This window comes from Pseudophryne corroboree, chromosome 2, assembly GCF_028390025.1.
Source record: "Pseudophryne corroboree isolate aPseCor3 chromosome 2, aPseCor3.hap2, whole genome shotgun sequence".
Classification (NCBI taxonomy): Eukaryota; Metazoa; Chordata; class Amphibia; order Anura; family Myobatrachidae; genus Pseudophryne; species Pseudophryne corroboree.
The window spans coordinates 1,039,804,404-1,039,825,068 of NC_086445.1; the positions used below are offsets into that span (position 1 = coordinate 1,039,804,404).

At 51.4% G+C, this 20,665-nt stretch overlaps 1 protein-coding gene across 6 annotated transcripts in view; it reads right to left on the reverse strand.

The window, feature by feature from the left end:
• The window catches only part of BOC (BOC cell adhesion associated, oncogene regulated), a 266,459-nt gene that overhangs the window by 6,359 nt on the left and 239,435 nt on the right, over positions 1-20,665 (reverse strand). For 5 of the 6 annotated variants that reach the window (XM_063956822.1, XM_063956819.1, XM_063956818.1 and 2 more), the window contains 12 exons: positions 20,032-20,304; positions 19,643-19,932; positions 19,246-19,408; positions 19,041-19,151; positions 18,638-18,844; positions 17,898-18,079; positions 17,622-17,727; positions 17,006-17,128; positions 16,262-16,474; positions 15,908-16,110; positions 15,367-15,440; positions 54-181 (listed from right to left, as the gene is read on the reverse strand). In XM_063956822.1, coding sequence (XP_063812892.1) covers positions 54-181; positions 15,367-15,440; positions 15,908-16,110; positions 16,262-16,474; positions 17,006-17,128; positions 17,622-17,727; positions 17,898-18,079; positions 18,638-18,844; positions 19,041-19,151; positions 19,246-19,408; positions 19,643-19,932; positions 20,032-20,304 — 2,073 coding nt within the window. The remainder of the gene's footprint in view (positions 1-53; positions 182-15,366; positions 15,441-15,907; positions 16,111-16,261; positions 16,475-17,005; positions 17,129-17,621; positions 17,728-17,897; positions 18,080-18,637; positions 18,845-19,040; positions 19,152-19,245; positions 19,409-19,642; positions 19,933-20,031; positions 20,305-20,665) is intronic. The other variant, XM_063956823.1, reaches the window with a different exon arrangement.

Sequence of the window (20,665 nt, forward strand, 5' to 3'; positions counted from 1 at the left end):
CCCCACTGAATCCTGCCCTATATCAGCACGGACATGTCAGTGTGACTTAGTACCTTGGCATACAGTTGGTGCGGGCGCCGTGGCCGGGTCCTCAGAGACGTTTGTGTAGGGATCAGGTCTCTCATGAGATTCGTACAGGTCGCACAGTGCGGTCATCTCACTGCTCTGCGGCTGGTAACACCTGGATAACAACACATGAGCACTGCTATAAGGGACATGCTACATCACTGGGGAGACCCCGTGTACACACACATGAGCACTGCTATAAGGGACATGCTACATCGCTGGTGAGACCCCCGTGTACACACACATGAGCACTGCTATAAGAGACATGCTACATCACTGGGGAGACCCCGTGTACACACACATGAGCACTGCTATAAGAGACATGCTACATTGCTGGTGAGACCCCCGTGTACACACACATGAGCACTGCTATAAGAGACATGCTACATCACTGGTGAGACCCCTGTGTACACACACATGAGCACTGCTATAAGAGACATTCTACATCGCTGGTGAGACCCCCGTGTACACACACATGAGCACTGCTATAAGGGACATGCTACATCACTGGTGAGACCCCCGTGTACACACACATGAGCACTGCTATAAGAGACATGCTACATCACTGGGGAGACCCCGTGTACACACACATGAGCACTGCTATAAGAGACATGCTACATCACTGGTGAGACCCCCGTGTACACACACATGAGCACTGCTATAAGAGACATGCTACATCACTGGGGAGACCTCCGTGTACACACACATGAGCACTGCTATAAGAGACATTCTACATCGCTGGTGAGACCCCCGTGTACACACACATGAGCACTGCTATAAGGGACATGCTACATCGCTGGTGAGACCCCCGTGTACACACACATGAGCACTTCTATAAGGGACATGCTACATCGCTGGTGAGACCCCCGTGTACACACACATGAGCACTGCTATAAGGGACATGCTACATCGCTGGTGAGACCCCCGTGTACACACACATGAGCACTGCTATAAGGGACATGCTACATCGCTGCTGAGACCCCCGTGTACACACACATGAGCACTGCTATAAGAGACATGCTACATCGCTGGTGAGACCCCCGTGTACACACACATGAGCACTGCTATAAGGGACATGCTACATCACTGGGGAGACCTCCGTGTACACACACATGAGCACTGCTATAAGGGACATGCTACATCGCTGGGGAGACCCCCGTGTACACACACATGAGCACTGCTATAAGAGACATGCTACATCGCTGGGGAGACCCCCGTGTACACACACATGAGCACTGCTATAAGAGACATGCTACATCGCTGGGGAGACCCCCATGTACACACACATGAGCACTGCTATAAGGGACATGCTACATCGCTGGTGAGACCCCCGTGTACACACACATGAGCACTGCTATAAGAGACATGCTACATCGCTGGTGAGACCCCCGTGTACACACACATGAGCACTGCTATAAGAGACATGCTACATCGCTGGGGAGACCCCGTGTACAAATACATGAGCACTGCTATAAGGGACATGCTACATCGCTGGGGAGACCCCGTGTACACACACATGAGCACTGCTATAAGGGACATGCTACATCGCTGGTGAGACCCCCGTGTACACACACATGAGCACTGCTATAAGAGACATGCTACATCGCTGGTGAGACCCCCGTGTACACACACATGAGCACTGCTATAAGAGACATGCTACATCGCTGGGGAGACCCCCGTGTACACACACATGAGCACTGCTATAAGGGACATGCTACATCGCTGGGGAGACCCCAGTGTACACACACATGAGCACTGCTATAAGAGACATGCTACATCGCTGGGGAGACCCCGTGTACACACACATGAGCACTGCTATAAGAGACATGCTACATCGCTGGTGAGACCCCCGTGTACACACACATGAGCACTGCTATAAGGGACATGCTACATCGCTGGTGAGACCCCCGTGTACACACACATGAGCACTGCTATAAGAGACATTCTACATCGCTGGGGAGACCCCCGTGTACACACACATGAGCACTGCTATAAGGGACATGCTACATCGCTGGGGAGACCCCGTGTACAAATACATGAGCACTGCTATAAGGGACATGCTACATCGCTGGGGAGACCCCGTGTACACACACATGAGCACTGCTATAAGGGACATGTTACATCGCTGGTGAGACCCCCGTGTACACACACATGAGCACTGCTATAAGAGACATGCTACATCGCTGGTGAGACCCCCGTGTACACACACATGAGCACTGCTATAAGAGACATGCTACATCGCTGGGGAGACCCCCGTGTACACACACATGAGCACTGCTATAAGGGACATGCTACATCGCTGGGGAGACCCCAGTGTACACACACATGAGCACTGCTATAAGAGACATGCTACATCGCTGGGGAGACCCCGTGTACACACACATGAGCACTGCTATAAGAGACATGCTACATCACTGGGGAGACCCCCGTGTACACACACATGAGCACTGCTATAAGGGACATGCTACATCGCTGGTGAGACCCCCGTGTACACACACATGAGCACTGCTATAAGAGACATTCTACATCGCTGGGGAGACCCCCGTGTACACACACATGAGCACTGCTATAAGAGACATGCTACATCGCTGGGGAGACCCCGTGTACAAATACATGAGCACTGCTATAAGGGACATGCTACATCGCTGGGGAGACCCCGTGTACACACACATGAGCACTGCTGTAAGGGACATGCTACATCGCTGGTGAGACCCCCGTGTACACACACATGAGCACTGCTATAAGGGACATGCTACATCGCTGGGGAGACCCCCGTGTACACACACATGAGCACTGCTATAAGGGACATGCTACATCGCTGGGGAGACCCCGTGTACACACACATGAGCACTGCTATAAGGGACATGCTACATCGCTGGGGAGACCCCCGTGTACACACACATGAGCACTGCTATAAGGGACATGCTACATCGCTGGTGAGACCCCCGTGTACACACACATGAGCACTGCTATAAGAGACATTCTACATCGCTGGGGAGACCCCCGTGTACACACACATGAGCACTGCTATAAGAGACATGCTACATCGCTGGGGAGACCCCGTGTACAAATACATGAGCACTGCTATAAGGGACATGCTACATCGCTGGGGAGACCCCGTGTACACACACATGAGCACTGCTATAAGAGACATGCTACATCGCTGGGGAGACCCCGTGTACACACACATGAGCACTGCTATAAGAGACATGCTACATCACTGGGGAGACCCCGTGTACACACACATGAGCACTGCTATAAGAGACATGCTACATCGCTGGTGAGACCCCCGTGTACACACACATGAGCACTGCTATAAGGGACATGCTACATCGCTGGTGAGACCCCGTGTACACACACATGAGCACTGCTATAAGAGACATGCTACATCACTGGGGAGACCTCCGTGTACACACACATGAGCACTGCTATAAGGGACATGCTACATCGCTGGTGAGACCCCCGTGTACACACACATGAGCACTTCTATAAGGGACATGCTACATCGCTGGTGAGACCCCCGTGTACACACACATGAGCACTGCTATAAGGGACATGCTACATCGCTGGTGAGACCCCCGTGTACACACACATGAGCACTGCTATAAGGGACATGCTACATCGCTGCTGAGACCCCCGTGTACACACACATGAGCACTGCTATAAGAGACATGCTACATCGCTGGTGAGACCCCCGTGTACACACACATGAGCACTGCTATAAGGGACATGCTACATCACTGGGGAGACCTCCGTGTACACACACATGAGCACTGCTATAAGGGACATGCTACATCGCTGGGGAGACCCCCGTGTACACACACATGAGCACTGCTATAAGAGACATGCTACATCGCTGGGGAGACCCCCGTGTACACACACATGAGCACTGCTATAAGAGACATGCTACATCGCTGGGGAGACCCCCATGTACACACACATGAGCACTGCTATAAGGGACATGCTACATCGCTGGTGAGACCCCCGTGTACACACACATGAGCACTGCTATAAGAGACATGCTACATCGCTGGTGAGACCACCGTGTACACACACATGAGCACTGCTATAAGAGACATGCTACATCGCTGGGGAGACCCCCGTGTACACACACATGAGCACTGCTATAAGAGACATGCTACATCGCTGGGGAGACCCTGTGTACACACACATGAGCACTGCTATAAGAGACATGCTACATCGCTGGTGAGACCCCCGTGTACACACACATGAGCACTGCTATAAGGGACATGCTACATCGCTGGTGAGACCCCCGTGTACACACACATGAGCACTGCTATAAGAGACATTCTACATCGCTAGGGAGACCCCCATGTACACACACATGAGCACTGCTATAAGAGACATGCTACATCGCTGGTGAGACCCCCGTGTACACACACATGAGCACTGCTATAAGAGACATTCTACATCGCTGGGGAGACCCCCGTGTACACACACATGAGCACTGCTATAAGAGACATGCTACATCGCTGGGGAGACCCCGTGTACAAATACATGAGCACTGCTATAAGGGACATGCTACATCGCTGGGGAGACCCCGTGTACACACACATGAGCACTGCTATAAGGGACATGCTACATCGCTGGTGAGACCCCCGTGTACACACACATGAGCACTGCTATAAGAGACATGCTACATCGCTGGTGAGACCCCCGTGTACACACACATGAGCACTGCTATAAGAGACATGCTACATCGCTGGGGAGACCCCCGTGTACACACACATGAGCACTGCTATAAGGGACATGCTACATCGCTGGGGAGACCCCGTGTACACACACATGAGCACTGCTATAAGGGACATGCTACATCGCTGGGGAGACCCCCGTGTACACACACATGAGCACTGCTATAAGAGACATGCTACATCGCTGGTGAGACCCCCGTGTACACACACATGAGCACTGCTATAAGAGACATGCTACATCGCTGGTGAGAGCCCCGTGTACACACACATGAGCACTGCTATAAGAGACATGCTACATCGCTGGTGAGACCCCCGTGTACACACACATGAGCACTGCTATAAGAGACATGCTACATCGCTGGTGAGACCCCCGTGTACACACACATGAGCACTGCTATAAGGGACATGCTACATCGCTGGGGAGACCCCCGTGTACACACACATGAGCACTGCTATAAGGGACATGCTACATCGCTGGTGAGACCCCGTGTACACACACATGAGCACTGCTATAAGGGACATGCTACATCGCTGGGGAGACCCCGTGTACACACACATGAGCACTGCTATAAGAGACATGCTACATCGCTGGGGAGACCCCCGTGTACACACACATGAGCACTGCTATAAGGGACATGCTACATCGCTGGGGAGACCCCGTGTACACACACATGAGCACTGCTATAAGGGACATGCTACATCGCTGGGGAGACCCCCGTGTACACACACATGAGCACTGCTATAAGGGACATGCTACATCGCTGGGGAGACCCCCGTGTACACACACATGAGCACTGCTATAAGGGACATGCTACATCGCTGGTGAGACCCCCGTGTACACACACATGAGCACTGCTATAAGGGACATGCTACATCGCTGGTGAGACCCCCGTGTACACACACATGAGCACTGCTATAAGGGATATGCTACATCGCTGGTGAGACCCCCGTGTACACACACATGAGCACTGCTATAAGAGACATGCTACATCGCTGGTGAGACCCCCGTGTACACACACATGAGCACTGCTATAAGGGACATGCTACATCGCTGGTGAGACCCCCGTGTACACACACATGAGCACTGCTATAAGAGACATGCTACATCGCTGGTGAGACCCCCGTGTACACACACATGAGCACTGCTATAAGAGACATGCTACATCGCTGGGGAGACCCCGTGTACAAATACATGAGCACTGCTATAAGGGACATGCTACATCGCTGGGGAGACCCCCGTGTACACACACATGAGCACTGCTATAAGAGACATGCTACATCGCTGGGGAGACCCCCGTGTACACACACATGAGCACTGCTATAAGAGACATGCTACATCGCTGGGGAGACCCCCATGTACACACACATGAGCACTGCTATAAGGGACATGCTACATCACTGGTGAGACCCCCGTGTACACACGCATGAGCACTGCTATAAGGGACATGCTACATCGCTGGGGAGACCCCCGTGTACACACACATGAGCACTGCTATAAGGGACATGCTACATCGCTGGGGAGACCCCGTGTACACACACATGAGCACTGCTATAAGAGACATGCTACATCGCTGGGGAGACCCCGTGTACAAATACATGAGCACTGCTATAAGAGACATGCTACATCGCTGCTGAGACCCCCGTGTACACACACATGAGCACTGCTATAAGGGACATGCTACATCGCTGGTGAGACCCCCGTGTACACACACATGAGCACTGCTATAAGAGACATGCTACATCGCTGGTGAGACCCCCGTGTACACACACATGAGCACTGCTATAAGGGACATGCTACATCGCTGGTGAGACCCCCGTGTACACACACATGAGCACTGCTATAAGGGACATGCTACATCGCTGGTGAGACCCCCGTGTACACACACATGAGCACTGCTATAAGGGACATGCTACATCGCTGGGGAGACCCCCGTGTACACACACATGAGCACTGCTATAAGGGACATGCTACATCGCTGGTGAGACCCCCGTGTACACACACATGAGCACTGCTATAAGGGACATGCTACATCGCTGGTGAGACCCCCGTGTACACACACATGAGCACTGCTATAAGAGACATGCTACATCGCTGGTGAGACCCCCGTGTACACACACATGAGCACTGCTATAAGAGACATGCTACATCGCTGGGGAGACCCCCGTGTACACACACATGAGCACTGCTATAAGAGACATGCTACATCGCTGGGGAGACCCCCGTGTACACACACATGAGCACTGCTATAAGGGACATGCTACATCGCTGGGGAGACCCCCATGTACACACACATGAGCACTGCTATAAGGGACATGCTACATCGCTGGTGAGACCCCCGTGTACACACACATGAGCACTGCTATAAGAGACATGCTACATCGCTGGGGAGACCCCGTGTACAAATACATGAGCACTGCTATAAGGGACATGCTACATCACTGGGGAGACCCCGTGTACACACACATGAGCACTGCTATAAGGGACATGCCACATCGCTGGTGAGACCCCCGTGTACACACACATGAGCACTGCTATAAGGGACATGCTACATCGTTGGGGAGACCCCGTGTACACACACATGAGCACTGCTATAAGAGACATGCTACATCGCTGGGGAGACCCCCGTGTACACACACATGAGCACTGCTATAAGGGACATGCTACATCGCTGGGGAGACCCCGTGTACACACACATGAGCACTGCTATAAGAGACATGCTACATCACTGGTGAGACCCCTGTGTACACACACATGAGCACTGCTATAAGAGACATGCTACATCGCTGGGGAGACCCCAGTGTACACACACATGAACAGTGCTATAAGGGACATGCTACATCGCTGGTGAGACCCCCGTGTACACACACATGAGCACTGCTATAAGGGACATGCCACATCGCTGGTGAGACCCCCGTGTACACACACATGAGCACTGCTATAAGGGACATGCTACATCGCTGGGGAGACCCCGTGTACACACACATGAGCACTGCTATAAGAGACATGCTACATTGCTGGTGAGACCCCCGTGTACACACACATGAGCACTGCTATAAGAGACATGCTACATCGCTGGGGAGACCCCGTGTACAAATACATGAGCACTGCTATAAGGGACATGCTACATCGCTGGGGAGACCCCGTGTACACACACATGAGCACTGCTATAAGGGACATGCTACATCGCTGGTGAGACCCCCGTGTACACACACATGAGCACTGCTATAAGAGACATGCTACATCGCTGGTGAGACCCCCGTGTACACACACATGAGCACTGCTATAAGAGACATGCTACATCGCTGGGGAGACCCCCGTGTACACACACATGAGCACTGCTATAAGGGACATGCTACATCGCTGGGGAGACCCCAGTGTACACACACATGAGCACTGCTATAAGAGACATGCTACATCGCTGGGGAGACCCCGTGTACACACACATGAGCACTGCTATAAGAGACATGCTACATCGCTGGTGAGACCCCCGTGTACACACACATGAGCACTGCTATAAGGGACATGCTACATCGCTGGTGAGACCCCCGTGTACACACACATGAGCACTGCTATAAGAGACATTCTACATCGCTGGGGAGACCCCCGTGTACACACACATGAGCACTGCTATAAGGGACATGCTACATCGCTGGGGAGACCCCGTGTACAAATACATGAGCACTGCTATAAGGGACATGCTACATCGCTGGGGAGACCCCGTGTACACACACATGAGCACTGCTATAAGGGACATGTTACATCGCTGGTGAGACCCCCGTGTACACACACATGAGCACTGCTATAAGAGACATGCTACATCGCTGGTGAGACCCCCGTGTACACACACATGAGCACTGCTATAAGAGACATGCTACATCGCTGGGGAGACCCCCGTGTACACACACATGAGCACTGCTATAAGGGACATGCTACATCGCTGGGGAGACCCCAGTGTACACACACATGAGCACTGCTATAAGAGACATGCTACATCGCTGGGGAGACCCCGTGTACACACACATGAGCACTGCTATAAGAGACATGCTACATCACTGGGGAGACCCCCGTGTACACACACATGAGCACTGCTATAAGGGACATGCTACATCGCTGGTGAGACCCCCGTGTACACACACATGAGCACTGCTATAAGAGACATTCTACATCGCTGGGGAGACCCCCGTGTACACACACATGAGCACTGCTATAAGAGACATGCTACATCGCTGGGGAGACCCCGTGTACAAATACATGAGCACTGCTATAAGGGACATGCTACATCGCTGGGGAGACCCCGTGTACACACACATGAGCACTGCTGTAAGGGACATGCTACATCGCTGGTGAGACCCCCGTGTACACACACATGAGCACTGCTATAAGGGACATGCTACATCGCTGGGGAGACCCCCGTGTACACACACATGAGCACTGCTATAAGGGACATGCTACATCGCTGGGGAGACCCCGTGTACACACACATGAGCACTGCTATAAGGGACATGCTACATCGCTGGGGAGACCCCCGTGTACACACACATGAGCACTGCTATAAGGGACATGCTACATCGCTGGTGAGACCCCCGTGTACACACACATGAGCACTGCTATAAGAGACATTCTACATCGCTGGGGAGACCCCCGTGTACACACACATGAGCACTGCTATAAGAGACATGCTACATCGCTGGGGAGACCCCGTGTACAAATACATGAGCACTGCTATAAGGGACATGCTACATCGCTGGGGAGACCCCGTGTACACACACATGAGCACTGCTATAAGAGACATGCTACATCGCTGGGGAGACCCCGTGTACACACACATGAGCACTGCTATAAGAGACATGCTACATCGCTGGGGAGACCCCGTGTACAAATACATGAGCACTGCTATAAGGGACATGCTACATCGCTGGGGAGACCCCGTGTACACACACATGAGCACTGCTATAAGGGACATGCTACATCGCTGGTGAGACCCCCGTGTACACACACATGAGCACTGCTATAAGAGACATGCTACATCGCTGGTGAGACCCCCGTGTACACACACATGAGCACTGCTATAAGAGACATGCTACATCGCTGGGGAGACCCCCGTGTACACACACATGAGCACTGCTATAAGGGACATGCTACATCGCTGGGGAGACCCCAGTGTACACACACATGAGCACTGCTATAAGAGACATGCTACATCACTGGGGAGACCTCCGTGTACACACACATGAGCACTGCTATAAGGGACATGCTACATCGCTGGTGAGACCCCCGTGTACACACACATGAGCACTTCTATAAGGGACATGCTACATCGCTGGTGAGACCCCCGTGTACACACACATGAGCACTGCTATAAGGGACATGCTACATCGCTGGTGAGACCCCCGTGTACACACACATGAGCACTGCTATAAGGGACATGCTACATCGCTGCTGAGACCCCCGTGTACACACACATGAGCACTGCTATAAGAGACATGCTACATCGCTGGTGAGACCCCCGTGTACACACACATGAGCACTGCTATAAGGGACATGCTACATCACTGGGGAGACCTCCGTGTACACACACATGAGCACTGCTATAAGGGACATGCTACATCGCTGGGGAGACCCCCGTGTACACACACATGAGCACTGCTATAAGAGACATGCTACATCGCTGGGGAGACCCCCGTGTACACACACATGAGCACTGCTATAAGAGACATGCTACATCGCTGGGGAGACCCCCATGTACACACACATGAGCACTGCTATAAGGGACATGCTACATCGCTGGTGAGACCCCCGTGTACACACACATGAGCACTGCTATAAGAGACATGCTACATCGCTGGTGAGACCACCGTGTACACACACATGAGCACTGCTATAAGAGACATGCTACATCGCTGGGGAGACCCCCGTGTACACACACATGAGCACTGCTATAAGAGACATGCTACATCGCTGGGGAGACCCTGTGTACACACACATGAGCACTGCTATAAGAGACATGCTACATCGCTGGTGAGACCCCCGTGTACACACACATGAGCACTGCTATAAGGGACATGCTACATCGCTGGTGAGACCCCCGTGTACACACACATGAGCACTGCTATAAGAGACATTCTACATCGCTAGGGAGACCCCCATGTACACACACATGAGCACTGCTATAAGAGACATGCTACATCGCTGGTGAGACCCCCGTGTACACACACATGAGCACTGCTATAAGAGACATTCTACATCGCTGGGGAGACCCCCGTGTACACACACATGAGCACTGCTATAAGAGACATGCTACATCGCTGGGGAGACCCCGTGTACAAATACATGAGCACTGCTATAAGGGACATGCTACATCGCTGGGGAGACCCCGTGTACACACACATGAGCACTGCTATAAGGGACATGCTACATCGCTGGTGAGACCCCCGTGTACACACACATGAGCACTGCTATAAGAGACATGCTACATCGCTGGTGAGACCCCCGTGTACACACACATGAGCACTGCTATAAGAGACATGCTACATCGCTGGGGAGACCCCCGTGTACACACACATGAGCACTGCTATAAGGGACATGCTACATCGCTGGGGAGACCCCGTGTACACACACATGAGCACTGCTATAAGGGACATGCTACATCGCTGGGGAGACCCCCGTGTACACACACATGAGCACTGCTATAAGAGACATGCTACATCGCTGGTGAGACCCCCGTGTACACACACATGAGCACTGCTATAAGAGACATGCTACATCGCTGGTGAGAGCCCCGTGTACACACACATGAGCACTGCTATAAGAGACATGCTACATCGCTGGTGAGACCCCCGTGTACACACACATGAGCACTGCTATAAGAGACATGCTACATCGCTGGTGAGACCCCCGTGTACACACACATGAGCACTGCTATAAGGGACATGCTACATCGCTGGGGAGACCCCCGTGTACACACACATGAGCACTGCTATAAGGGACATGCTACATCGCTGGTGAGACCCCGTGTACACACACATGAGCACTGCTATAAGGGACATGCTACATCGCTGGGGAGACCCCCGTGTACACACACATGAGCACTGCTATAAGGGACATGCTACATCGCTGGGGAGACCCCGTGTACACACACATGAGCACTGCTATAAGGGACATGCTACATCGCTGGGGAGACCCCCGTGTACACACACATGAGCACTGCTATAAGGGACATGCTACATCGCTGGGGAGACCCCCGTGTACACACACATGAGCACTGCTATAAGGGACATGCTACATCGCTGGTGAGACCCCCGTGTACACACACATGAGCACTGCTATAAGGGACATGCTACATCGCTGGTGAGACCCCCGTGTACACACACATGAGCACTGCTATAAGGGATATGCTACATCGCTGGTGAGACCCCCGTGTACACACACATGAGCACTGCTATAAGAGACATGCTACATCGCTGGTGAGACCCCCGTGTACACACACATGAGCACTGCTATAAGGGACATGCTACATCGCTGGGGAGACCCCGTGTACACACACATGAGCACTGCTATAAGAGACATGCTACATCGCTGGTGAGACCCCCGTGTACACACACATGAGCACTGCTATAAGGGACATGCTACATCGCTGGTGAGACCCCCGTGTACACACACATGAGCACTGCTATAAGAGACATTCTACATCGCTGGGGAGACCCCCGTGTACACACACATGAGCACTGCTATAAGGGACATGCTACATCACTGGTGAGACCCCCGTGTACACACGCATGAGCACTGCTATAAGGGACATGCTACATCGCTGGGGAGACCCCCGTGTACACACACATGAGCACTGCTATAAGGGACATGCTACATCGCTGGGGAGACCCCGTGTACACACACATGAGCACTGCTATAAGAGACATGCTACATCGCTGGGGAGACCCCGTGTACAAATACATGAGCACTGCTATAAGAGACATGCTACATCGCTGCTGAGACCCCCGTGTACACACACATGAGCACTGCTATAAGGGACATGCTACATCGCTGGTGAGACCCCCGTGTACACACACATGAGCACTGCTATAAGAGACATGCTACATCGCTGGTGAGACCCCCGTGTACACACACATGAGCACTGCTATAAGGGACATGCTACATCGCTGGTGAGACCCCCGTGTACACACACATGAGCACTGCTATAAGGGACATGCTACATCGCTGGTGAGACCCCCGTGTACACACACATGAGCACTGCTATAAGGGACATGCTACATCACTGGGGAGACCCCCGTGTACACACACATGAGCACTGCTATAAGGGACATGCTACATCGCTGGTGAGACCCCCGTGTACACACACATGAGCACTGCTATAAGGGACATGCTACATCGCTGGTGAGACCCCCGTGTACACACACATGAGCACTGCTATAAGAGACATGCTACATCGCTGGTGAGACCCCCGTGTACACACACATGAGCACTGCTATAAGAGACATGCTACATCGCTGGGGAGACCCCCGTGTACACACACATGAGCACTGCTATAAGAGACATGCTACATCGCTGGGGAGACCCCCGTGTACACACACATGAGCACTGCTATAAGGGACATGCTACATCGCTGGGGAGACCCCCATGTACACACACATGAGCACTGCTATAAGGGACATGCTACATCGCTGGTGAGACCCCCGTGTACACACACATGAGCACTGCTATAAGAGACATGCTACATCGCTGGGGAGACCCCGTGTACAAATACATGAGCACTGCTATAAGGGACATGCTACATCACTGGGGAGACCCCGTGTACACACACATGAGCACTGCTATAAGGGACATGCCACATCGCTGGTGAGACCCCCGTGTACACACACATGAGCACTGCTATAAGGGACATGCTACATCGCTGGGGAGACCCCGTGTACACACACATGAGCACTGCTATAAGAGACATGCTACATCGCTGGGGAGACCCCCGTGTACACACACATGAGCACTGCTATAAGGGACATGCTACATCGCTGGGGAGACCCCGTGTACACACACATGAGCACTGCTATAAGGGACATGCTACATCACTGGTGAGACCCCCGTGTACACACACATGAGCACTGCTATAAGAGACATGCTACATCGCTGGGGAGACCCCAGTGTACACACACATGAACAGTGCTATAAGGGACATGCTACATCGCTGGTGAGACCCCCGTGTACACACACATGAGCACTGCTATAAGGGACATGCCACATCGCTGGTGAGACCCCCGTGTACACACACATGAGCACTGCTATAAGGGACATGCTACATCGCTGGGGAGACCCCGTGTACACACACATGAGCACTGCTATAAGAGACATGCTACATTGCTGGTGAGACCCCCGTGTACACACACATGAGCACTGCTATAAGAGACATGCTACATCGCTGGGGAGACCCCGTGTACAAACACATGAGCACTGCTATAAGGGACATGCTACATCGCTGGGGAGACCCCCTTGTACAAACACAGCGGCATAAGCCCCCATTATATCAGTCACCCCTGCGTAGACCCCATTGTACTTTATGTTACCCACACAGACCCCATTATATCATACACCCACATAGACCTCATTATATCATACACCCACATACAACCCATTATATCATACACCCACATACACCCCATTATATCATACACCCCATTATATCACCCCATTATACCATACACCCACACAGACCCCATTATCTCAGTCACCCCTGCGTAGACCCCATTGTACTATATATTGCCCACATAGACCCCATTATATCATACACCCATATACACCCCATTATATCATACACCCCATTATATCACCCCATTATATCATACACCCACACAGACCCCATTATATCAGTCACCCCTGCGTAGACCCCATTGTACTATATATTGCCCACATAGACCCCATTATATCATACACCCACATACACCCCATTATATCATACACCCACATACACCCCATTATATCAGTCACACCTGCGTAGACCTCACTGTACTATATAGCACCCACATACACCCCATTATATCATACATCCACATAGACCCCATATATCATACACCCACAAAGACCCCATTGTATATCACAGACCCGCAGAGACCCCATTGTATATCACAGACCCGCAGAGACCCCGCTGTATATCACAGTCCCGCAGAGACCCCATTGTATATCACAGACCCGCAGAGACCCCATTGTATATCACAGTCCCGCAGAGACCCCATTGTATATCACAGACCCGCAGAGACCCCGCTGTATATCACAGTCCCGCAGAGACCCCATTGTATATCACAGACCCGCAGAGACCCCATTGTATATCACAGTCCCGCAGAGACCCCATTGTATATCACAGACCCGCAGAGACCCCATTGTATATCACAGACCCGCAGAGACCCCATTGTATATCACAGACCCGCAGAGACCCCATTGTATATCACAGACCCGCAGAGACCCCGCTGTATATCACAGACCCGCAGAGACCCCATTGTATATCACAGACCCGCAGAGACCCCGCTGTATATCGCACCACACATGGCTGACTTGTACTTCGGATCAGGACGCTGCGCAGGAACTTACTCTGCGGGCTCCTGACGGTCTGTCGGCTCCGGAGACGCCGGCTCGCTCCCCGCCAGCAATGTGCAGGCCTCATCCTGTTATCAAACACACAAGGAGAATCCATCTCAATATTTCTAGAGACTACAGATGGCTGTGACATCACCCCGTTGTGTAATTCTGTCTATATTGTATCTGGTAACCCAGAGCCGGCTCTGTAACATCAGCAATTTCCCATACGGCTATAGATGTCTCGCAGCATACTGCTGTATATAGTATCTGTATAAGCATGAGCTCTGACGTCACTCCTTGTAACCAGCGAGTTGTGATGTCATCACTTCAGGCTTGTGTGTTATTAGACGTAATGCACCTTACTGTAAATCATTCCAGATATCACTTAGGGCGCGTGTTTCTGTATATGGTCTTCACAGTGATCCCATAAATAAACTAAATCCTGTATCTTTCCCCAACATAAATAACCTTTTGAAGGAACAATAAAATTGTGGGGTGTTACGTATGTTGCACGTCTGACCCGTCTGCCCTAATCTGGGGCGCCGTCCTTTACCTTGTGCAGGGTGCCTGAGCAGTAATCTCTCGTCTTCTCTCCGGAATACTCCAGCTTGGCCGAAGGGCCGACGCCGTTCACCAGGGCGCCATTAGCACAGGGGATAGTGCTGACAGCGGGAGCTCCTCGCAGGGACACCATGGTGTACTGGCAGGAAGAGTTCAGGATCCCTGTACTGGGGAACGTGATATCCGTGGTCTGTTCTGCAAATAGGAATAACGGTGTCAGTAGTTGTGCGGCCAGAACATCGCTCTGCGCTCTAGAACCTCCGGCTCTAAGAAACGTTCTACAATAAGTGAAAACTGGACAACGTTCCAGAAATGAAAGTTCCGGAAGCTCCGTGCGGACACTTACTCTGCTTGGACAAAGCCCTCCACAGACAGATTGGGGTGAAGGCCACGATCAGAAGTACGATGGATCCCAGAACCACTCCCACTATCAGGTATGGCAGGTCGCTGGATCGGGCCACTGTCGCTGTTCCCAGGGCCCCGCTCCTGCTGGGTGGAGGGGGCGGAGACGGTATCACAGACTGGGGCGGGCGACCGGGCTGGGAAGAAGACTTCCGGGCTGGAAATGAGGCGATACAGAAGAGGATGAGAATCTGCCTCAGTTCTAGTAAAATCGCATAATATACAATATAGCTATTATGGTCAAGACTTGAGTCGGTGGCCTAGAAGGGGGATTGTGGGCAACTAGAAACCCCCCCTGCATTTGCCTATGATACTATGCATAAAGCACTGAGCATTGTACTATACATAAATATGGCACCGAGCACTATACTATAGGAAACATGGACTGGCGAGGTGCATCAGTGACTAAATGCGCTTATCGTGACGCTCCCCTCGTGAGGCCGCACGTGACATGTCGGTGCCAAAATAGCTTCAGGTGATTTAAAGGGCACCTTTCTCCTACACACTATAGGGGCAGTCATTTGTCACGCTGATCCAGTGTACAAGGCAAAAGCAGATTATCCTCCGACTAGGATCTGGTGCCATCAGTGAGGCACGAGGCACTTCATGTTCAGTGATGCCTCCTATTCCCAGTGGTAGGTTAGACATCATATTCCTCCTATAAAGCAGCGAATGCCGTTGGCCTCACCTCTGGTCTCGCAGATCATGACGTTGCTGAACTCGCTCTCTCCGCCCTCGTTAAAGCATTGCATCTTAATATCATAGGAGGTCTCCGGCTGCAAATCGCTGATGGAGTGCCAGTAACGATCGCCTGGGGAGGGGGGACACACAATGATACCTCAGAGATCCATAGCCTCAAACATACGACACTCTGACAATTGCAGCATCTGACTTCCTTCTTATAAATAAAAACCCATTTTGTCTGCAGGGTTTAACGTTTATTTTTCTATGGAAGTGCAGCAAAATCCAGGCATACACCATTCCCCCGTATACCTGTCTTTAGTAACACGATTGTGAGCTGCCATGTTGCTTCTTCAGCAAAACAGGAAATTAATCCCTATCACAGACTCGTACGGAGCTGCGCCCCCTAGTGGGCAAACCATCCTTGGAAGACAGATTATTGTCTCTACTAAACAACCAGATTATCTCATGTATCCTACTGCAGGTTACAAAATAAAAGCAGAGGTCTGGTCGCCATGGTTACAGTAACTTAGGTATGCGCACAAGCGGTCTCTCGGAAAGGGGGCCGCCCATGCATTACAGACACAGGTTCCTGTGTAGAGAGGACGGCTGGTCCTACCCACCTTCCACCACGTCCTTCTTGTAGTCACTGTCATTATCGCTGTCCGTGGGCCGATAGTAGATGTAGTAGCCGTGGATCGGAGTATTGTTGTTACTCGCTGGGAAGTACTACGGAGGAAAAATATTCAATATCAGCACAAAGTACATGACCCCATAGCCGGGGATGTATTTAAAGGACATTAATGGTATTTTCTAAATGAATCTATCCCCCCCCACAACCACAAGTAGGCCCAGGCCCACCGGGCCTCATTCCCCTTTACTACTGTGCAGGGTCTTACCATCCACTTCAGCATTATGGTGGTCTCGTTGACGGCCTCGGTGAAAGTTATGTAGGGTCCTGTAACCGGACGCTCATAATTGCGGTTACTGTATCCAGACACCATGTACGGCCTGGAGGCTGCGCTGGGCTGACTCTCCCCCAGGATGTTTAGAGCCCTCACTCGGAACTTGTAGGAGGTTCCTAAAGGAGACGCAAGAAGGCGATTGGTTGTCACGTACCACATTACTGTCCCGATGGAATGTTCAGGCTATTATAATCCTTAATAAACCAAGTGTTCCAAGAGGAATAATGTGGTTAAAAATAAAAACGCAACACAACAAAAATGGACATATAATTTAAGGGATTCAAGCGGGGAAAACAAACATGTTTCCATAACCAATAGAGTTACTAGAACATGAGTGTCAGACAGAGGAAGCAGACAGGACTGGGCCCATAACTCCTCACACTCCCTTATTACATCTGGAACTGTACATCTGTGAAACACTCACGGCCGTCAGGCAGGCTCAACGCTGCGTTATACCATAAACAGCTCATGACGCTCCCATAAAGGGAGGGCAGGAACCCTGCCGGAGTCACAGGACCCTCCCCCTGCTCATCTACGTAACAGAGCAGGAAATACGGTGGCATGAGGTGGAAGCTACGAGGGTCAGTGGGAGCATGATGGTCACGGAAGGTGAAACCCCAGCAACCTACATACATAGTATTTGCACACCATTTTGCTTCTAAAGGGGTCTTTACCTTTCTCGAGCTCAGAAATCTCCACGGACAGGCGGGACGGTGGGATGTCTCTGGTGGCCAGGACCCAGTCTCCCGGCTGCTTCAGTTTCTTGTACTCCACGTAGAAAGACTGGATAGGGAATCCACCATTGCCCCTGGGGATCCACGTCACGTAGACGGACGTCTCAGAGGCCATTGAGATTGTGGGGCGGTCAGGAGCTTCTGGAGCTGTAATAAGACAATATTATTTTATCTGCAAATATATTAGTCATAGTTGTTTTACTTTATTAACTGGGGTAAAAATAAAACCTAAGTGGAATTTTATGTTGCTCAGGAGCGTAGTATCGCACAGATATGAGCATTGGGAAAGGATAAGCTCTGACCCGCTAGATCTCAGACACCCGGACAATACAGAGATACTTACGGGAGAGACGGTTGTTATCGGATTGGTTGCTGCTCTGGGTGCTCGTCCCTGGGTCGTCCTTCTGGATCTGGATTTCCTTGCTGGCTCTGATCTCCGGCTTTGGACGGCGCCCTACAATGTGCAACAAGCGGAAGAGTTACCCAAAGTCTACAGCCTAAACTAGACCCACACACCATGGCAGAACAGACATCCTAGTGCTCTTCACCTGTCCGGAAGGTCATCATGGCCGTCTGTCCTTCCCCAGCACAGTTATACGCTGCCATTTCCACTTCGTACAGGCTCCCGGGGTCCAGCTTGGCAAGAGTCAGGCGGTGCTGTGATCCCAGAACGCGCGACACGGTCCAATCATCTGTGGCGTTTACCACCTGCTGCGCGAGGGAAAAGACAGTCAGGGGAATGTGGTGATGGATGAACCAGTATTCCCACATGCTAGATCCACTGTGTATTGGAAGATGATCAGTAATTTCATCTCATAAAATGGCATAAATTACGTTCTACATACATGACCAGGCCACTTGTGCTTACATCAGAAGATCAAAGCATTCCGAAGAAAAACCGAGATCAGTCATTGTGTCAAGAGACCATTATGAGATCTGTAATACCTTGCGGTGCTTTACTGTGTAATACAGTATAGCGGCTCCGCCATTATGTTTGGGCTTCCACACCAGTTCGTAGAAGTCCGTCTTGGATGTTCTGGGAAAGCTGAGTATTGTGGGAGCCTCTGGCTGGAGGACATTGGTCTTGTCGGCTGGACAAGGGGCCGGTAACCCCGGAGTTGGGGGTCTTGGTTTCAGCTGGGCCTTTAGGAGCAACTGTTTGTCATCAGGGATGGGGGCTGCTGTCGGAGGCTGAACTTCTGCTTCCATCTCCGGGTCTAGGAAGGTTCCTGGAACTTTTACCATAAAATTCAGGGCATCAGCATGAGATGTGACTGATAGCAAAGCTTTAATATAAATATATGAAGGCGTATTCTTGCCCACACGTTCCTCACCTGTGCTAGTGGTCATTAGGAAAGTCAAGGCCTGGGCACTGCCTACTTCATTCTCAGCCATGCACTGGTAGATGCCATTATCCTCTGGCCCTACGCTGGTCACCCGAAGGACTTTCCTGGAGATCCGGTGCCTCAGGCTGGGAAGAAGAGGAAGCGCGTTCCTCAGCCAAACCACAGAGGGCTGAGGGTTACCCTTCACTTCACAGCTGAACTTTGCCGTCTGGCCCCAGGAAACTATTTGCTGAGATAAGTCCATGCTGACTTCTGGTGGTTCTGAGATAAAAAGCAAAACGATCCATCACATCTTGTAGGATAACATAAGGTTAGTGATCACCACACAACGCGTTTCACTGTGTACAAACCAGTCTAAAGGTTCAACCGTCCCATCCAGCCGTGGAAGTTAGTATAATAGGGACTCAATCAATCAGTTGTGTAAAAGGAAACGGGGACAGACAGGATAATATTTACCCTAATAACTTTATTTTCATGGAATAAATATAGGTTTGGGGCTATTCTTAGTTTCTAAGTACAAGATGCTCTGCAGAATATGGCAAAGTCGTTGGAACAAAAACAATATTTCAGGAGAACATAATAATCTGCAAAAAACCTGTACATAGACTACAAAAAACATTCT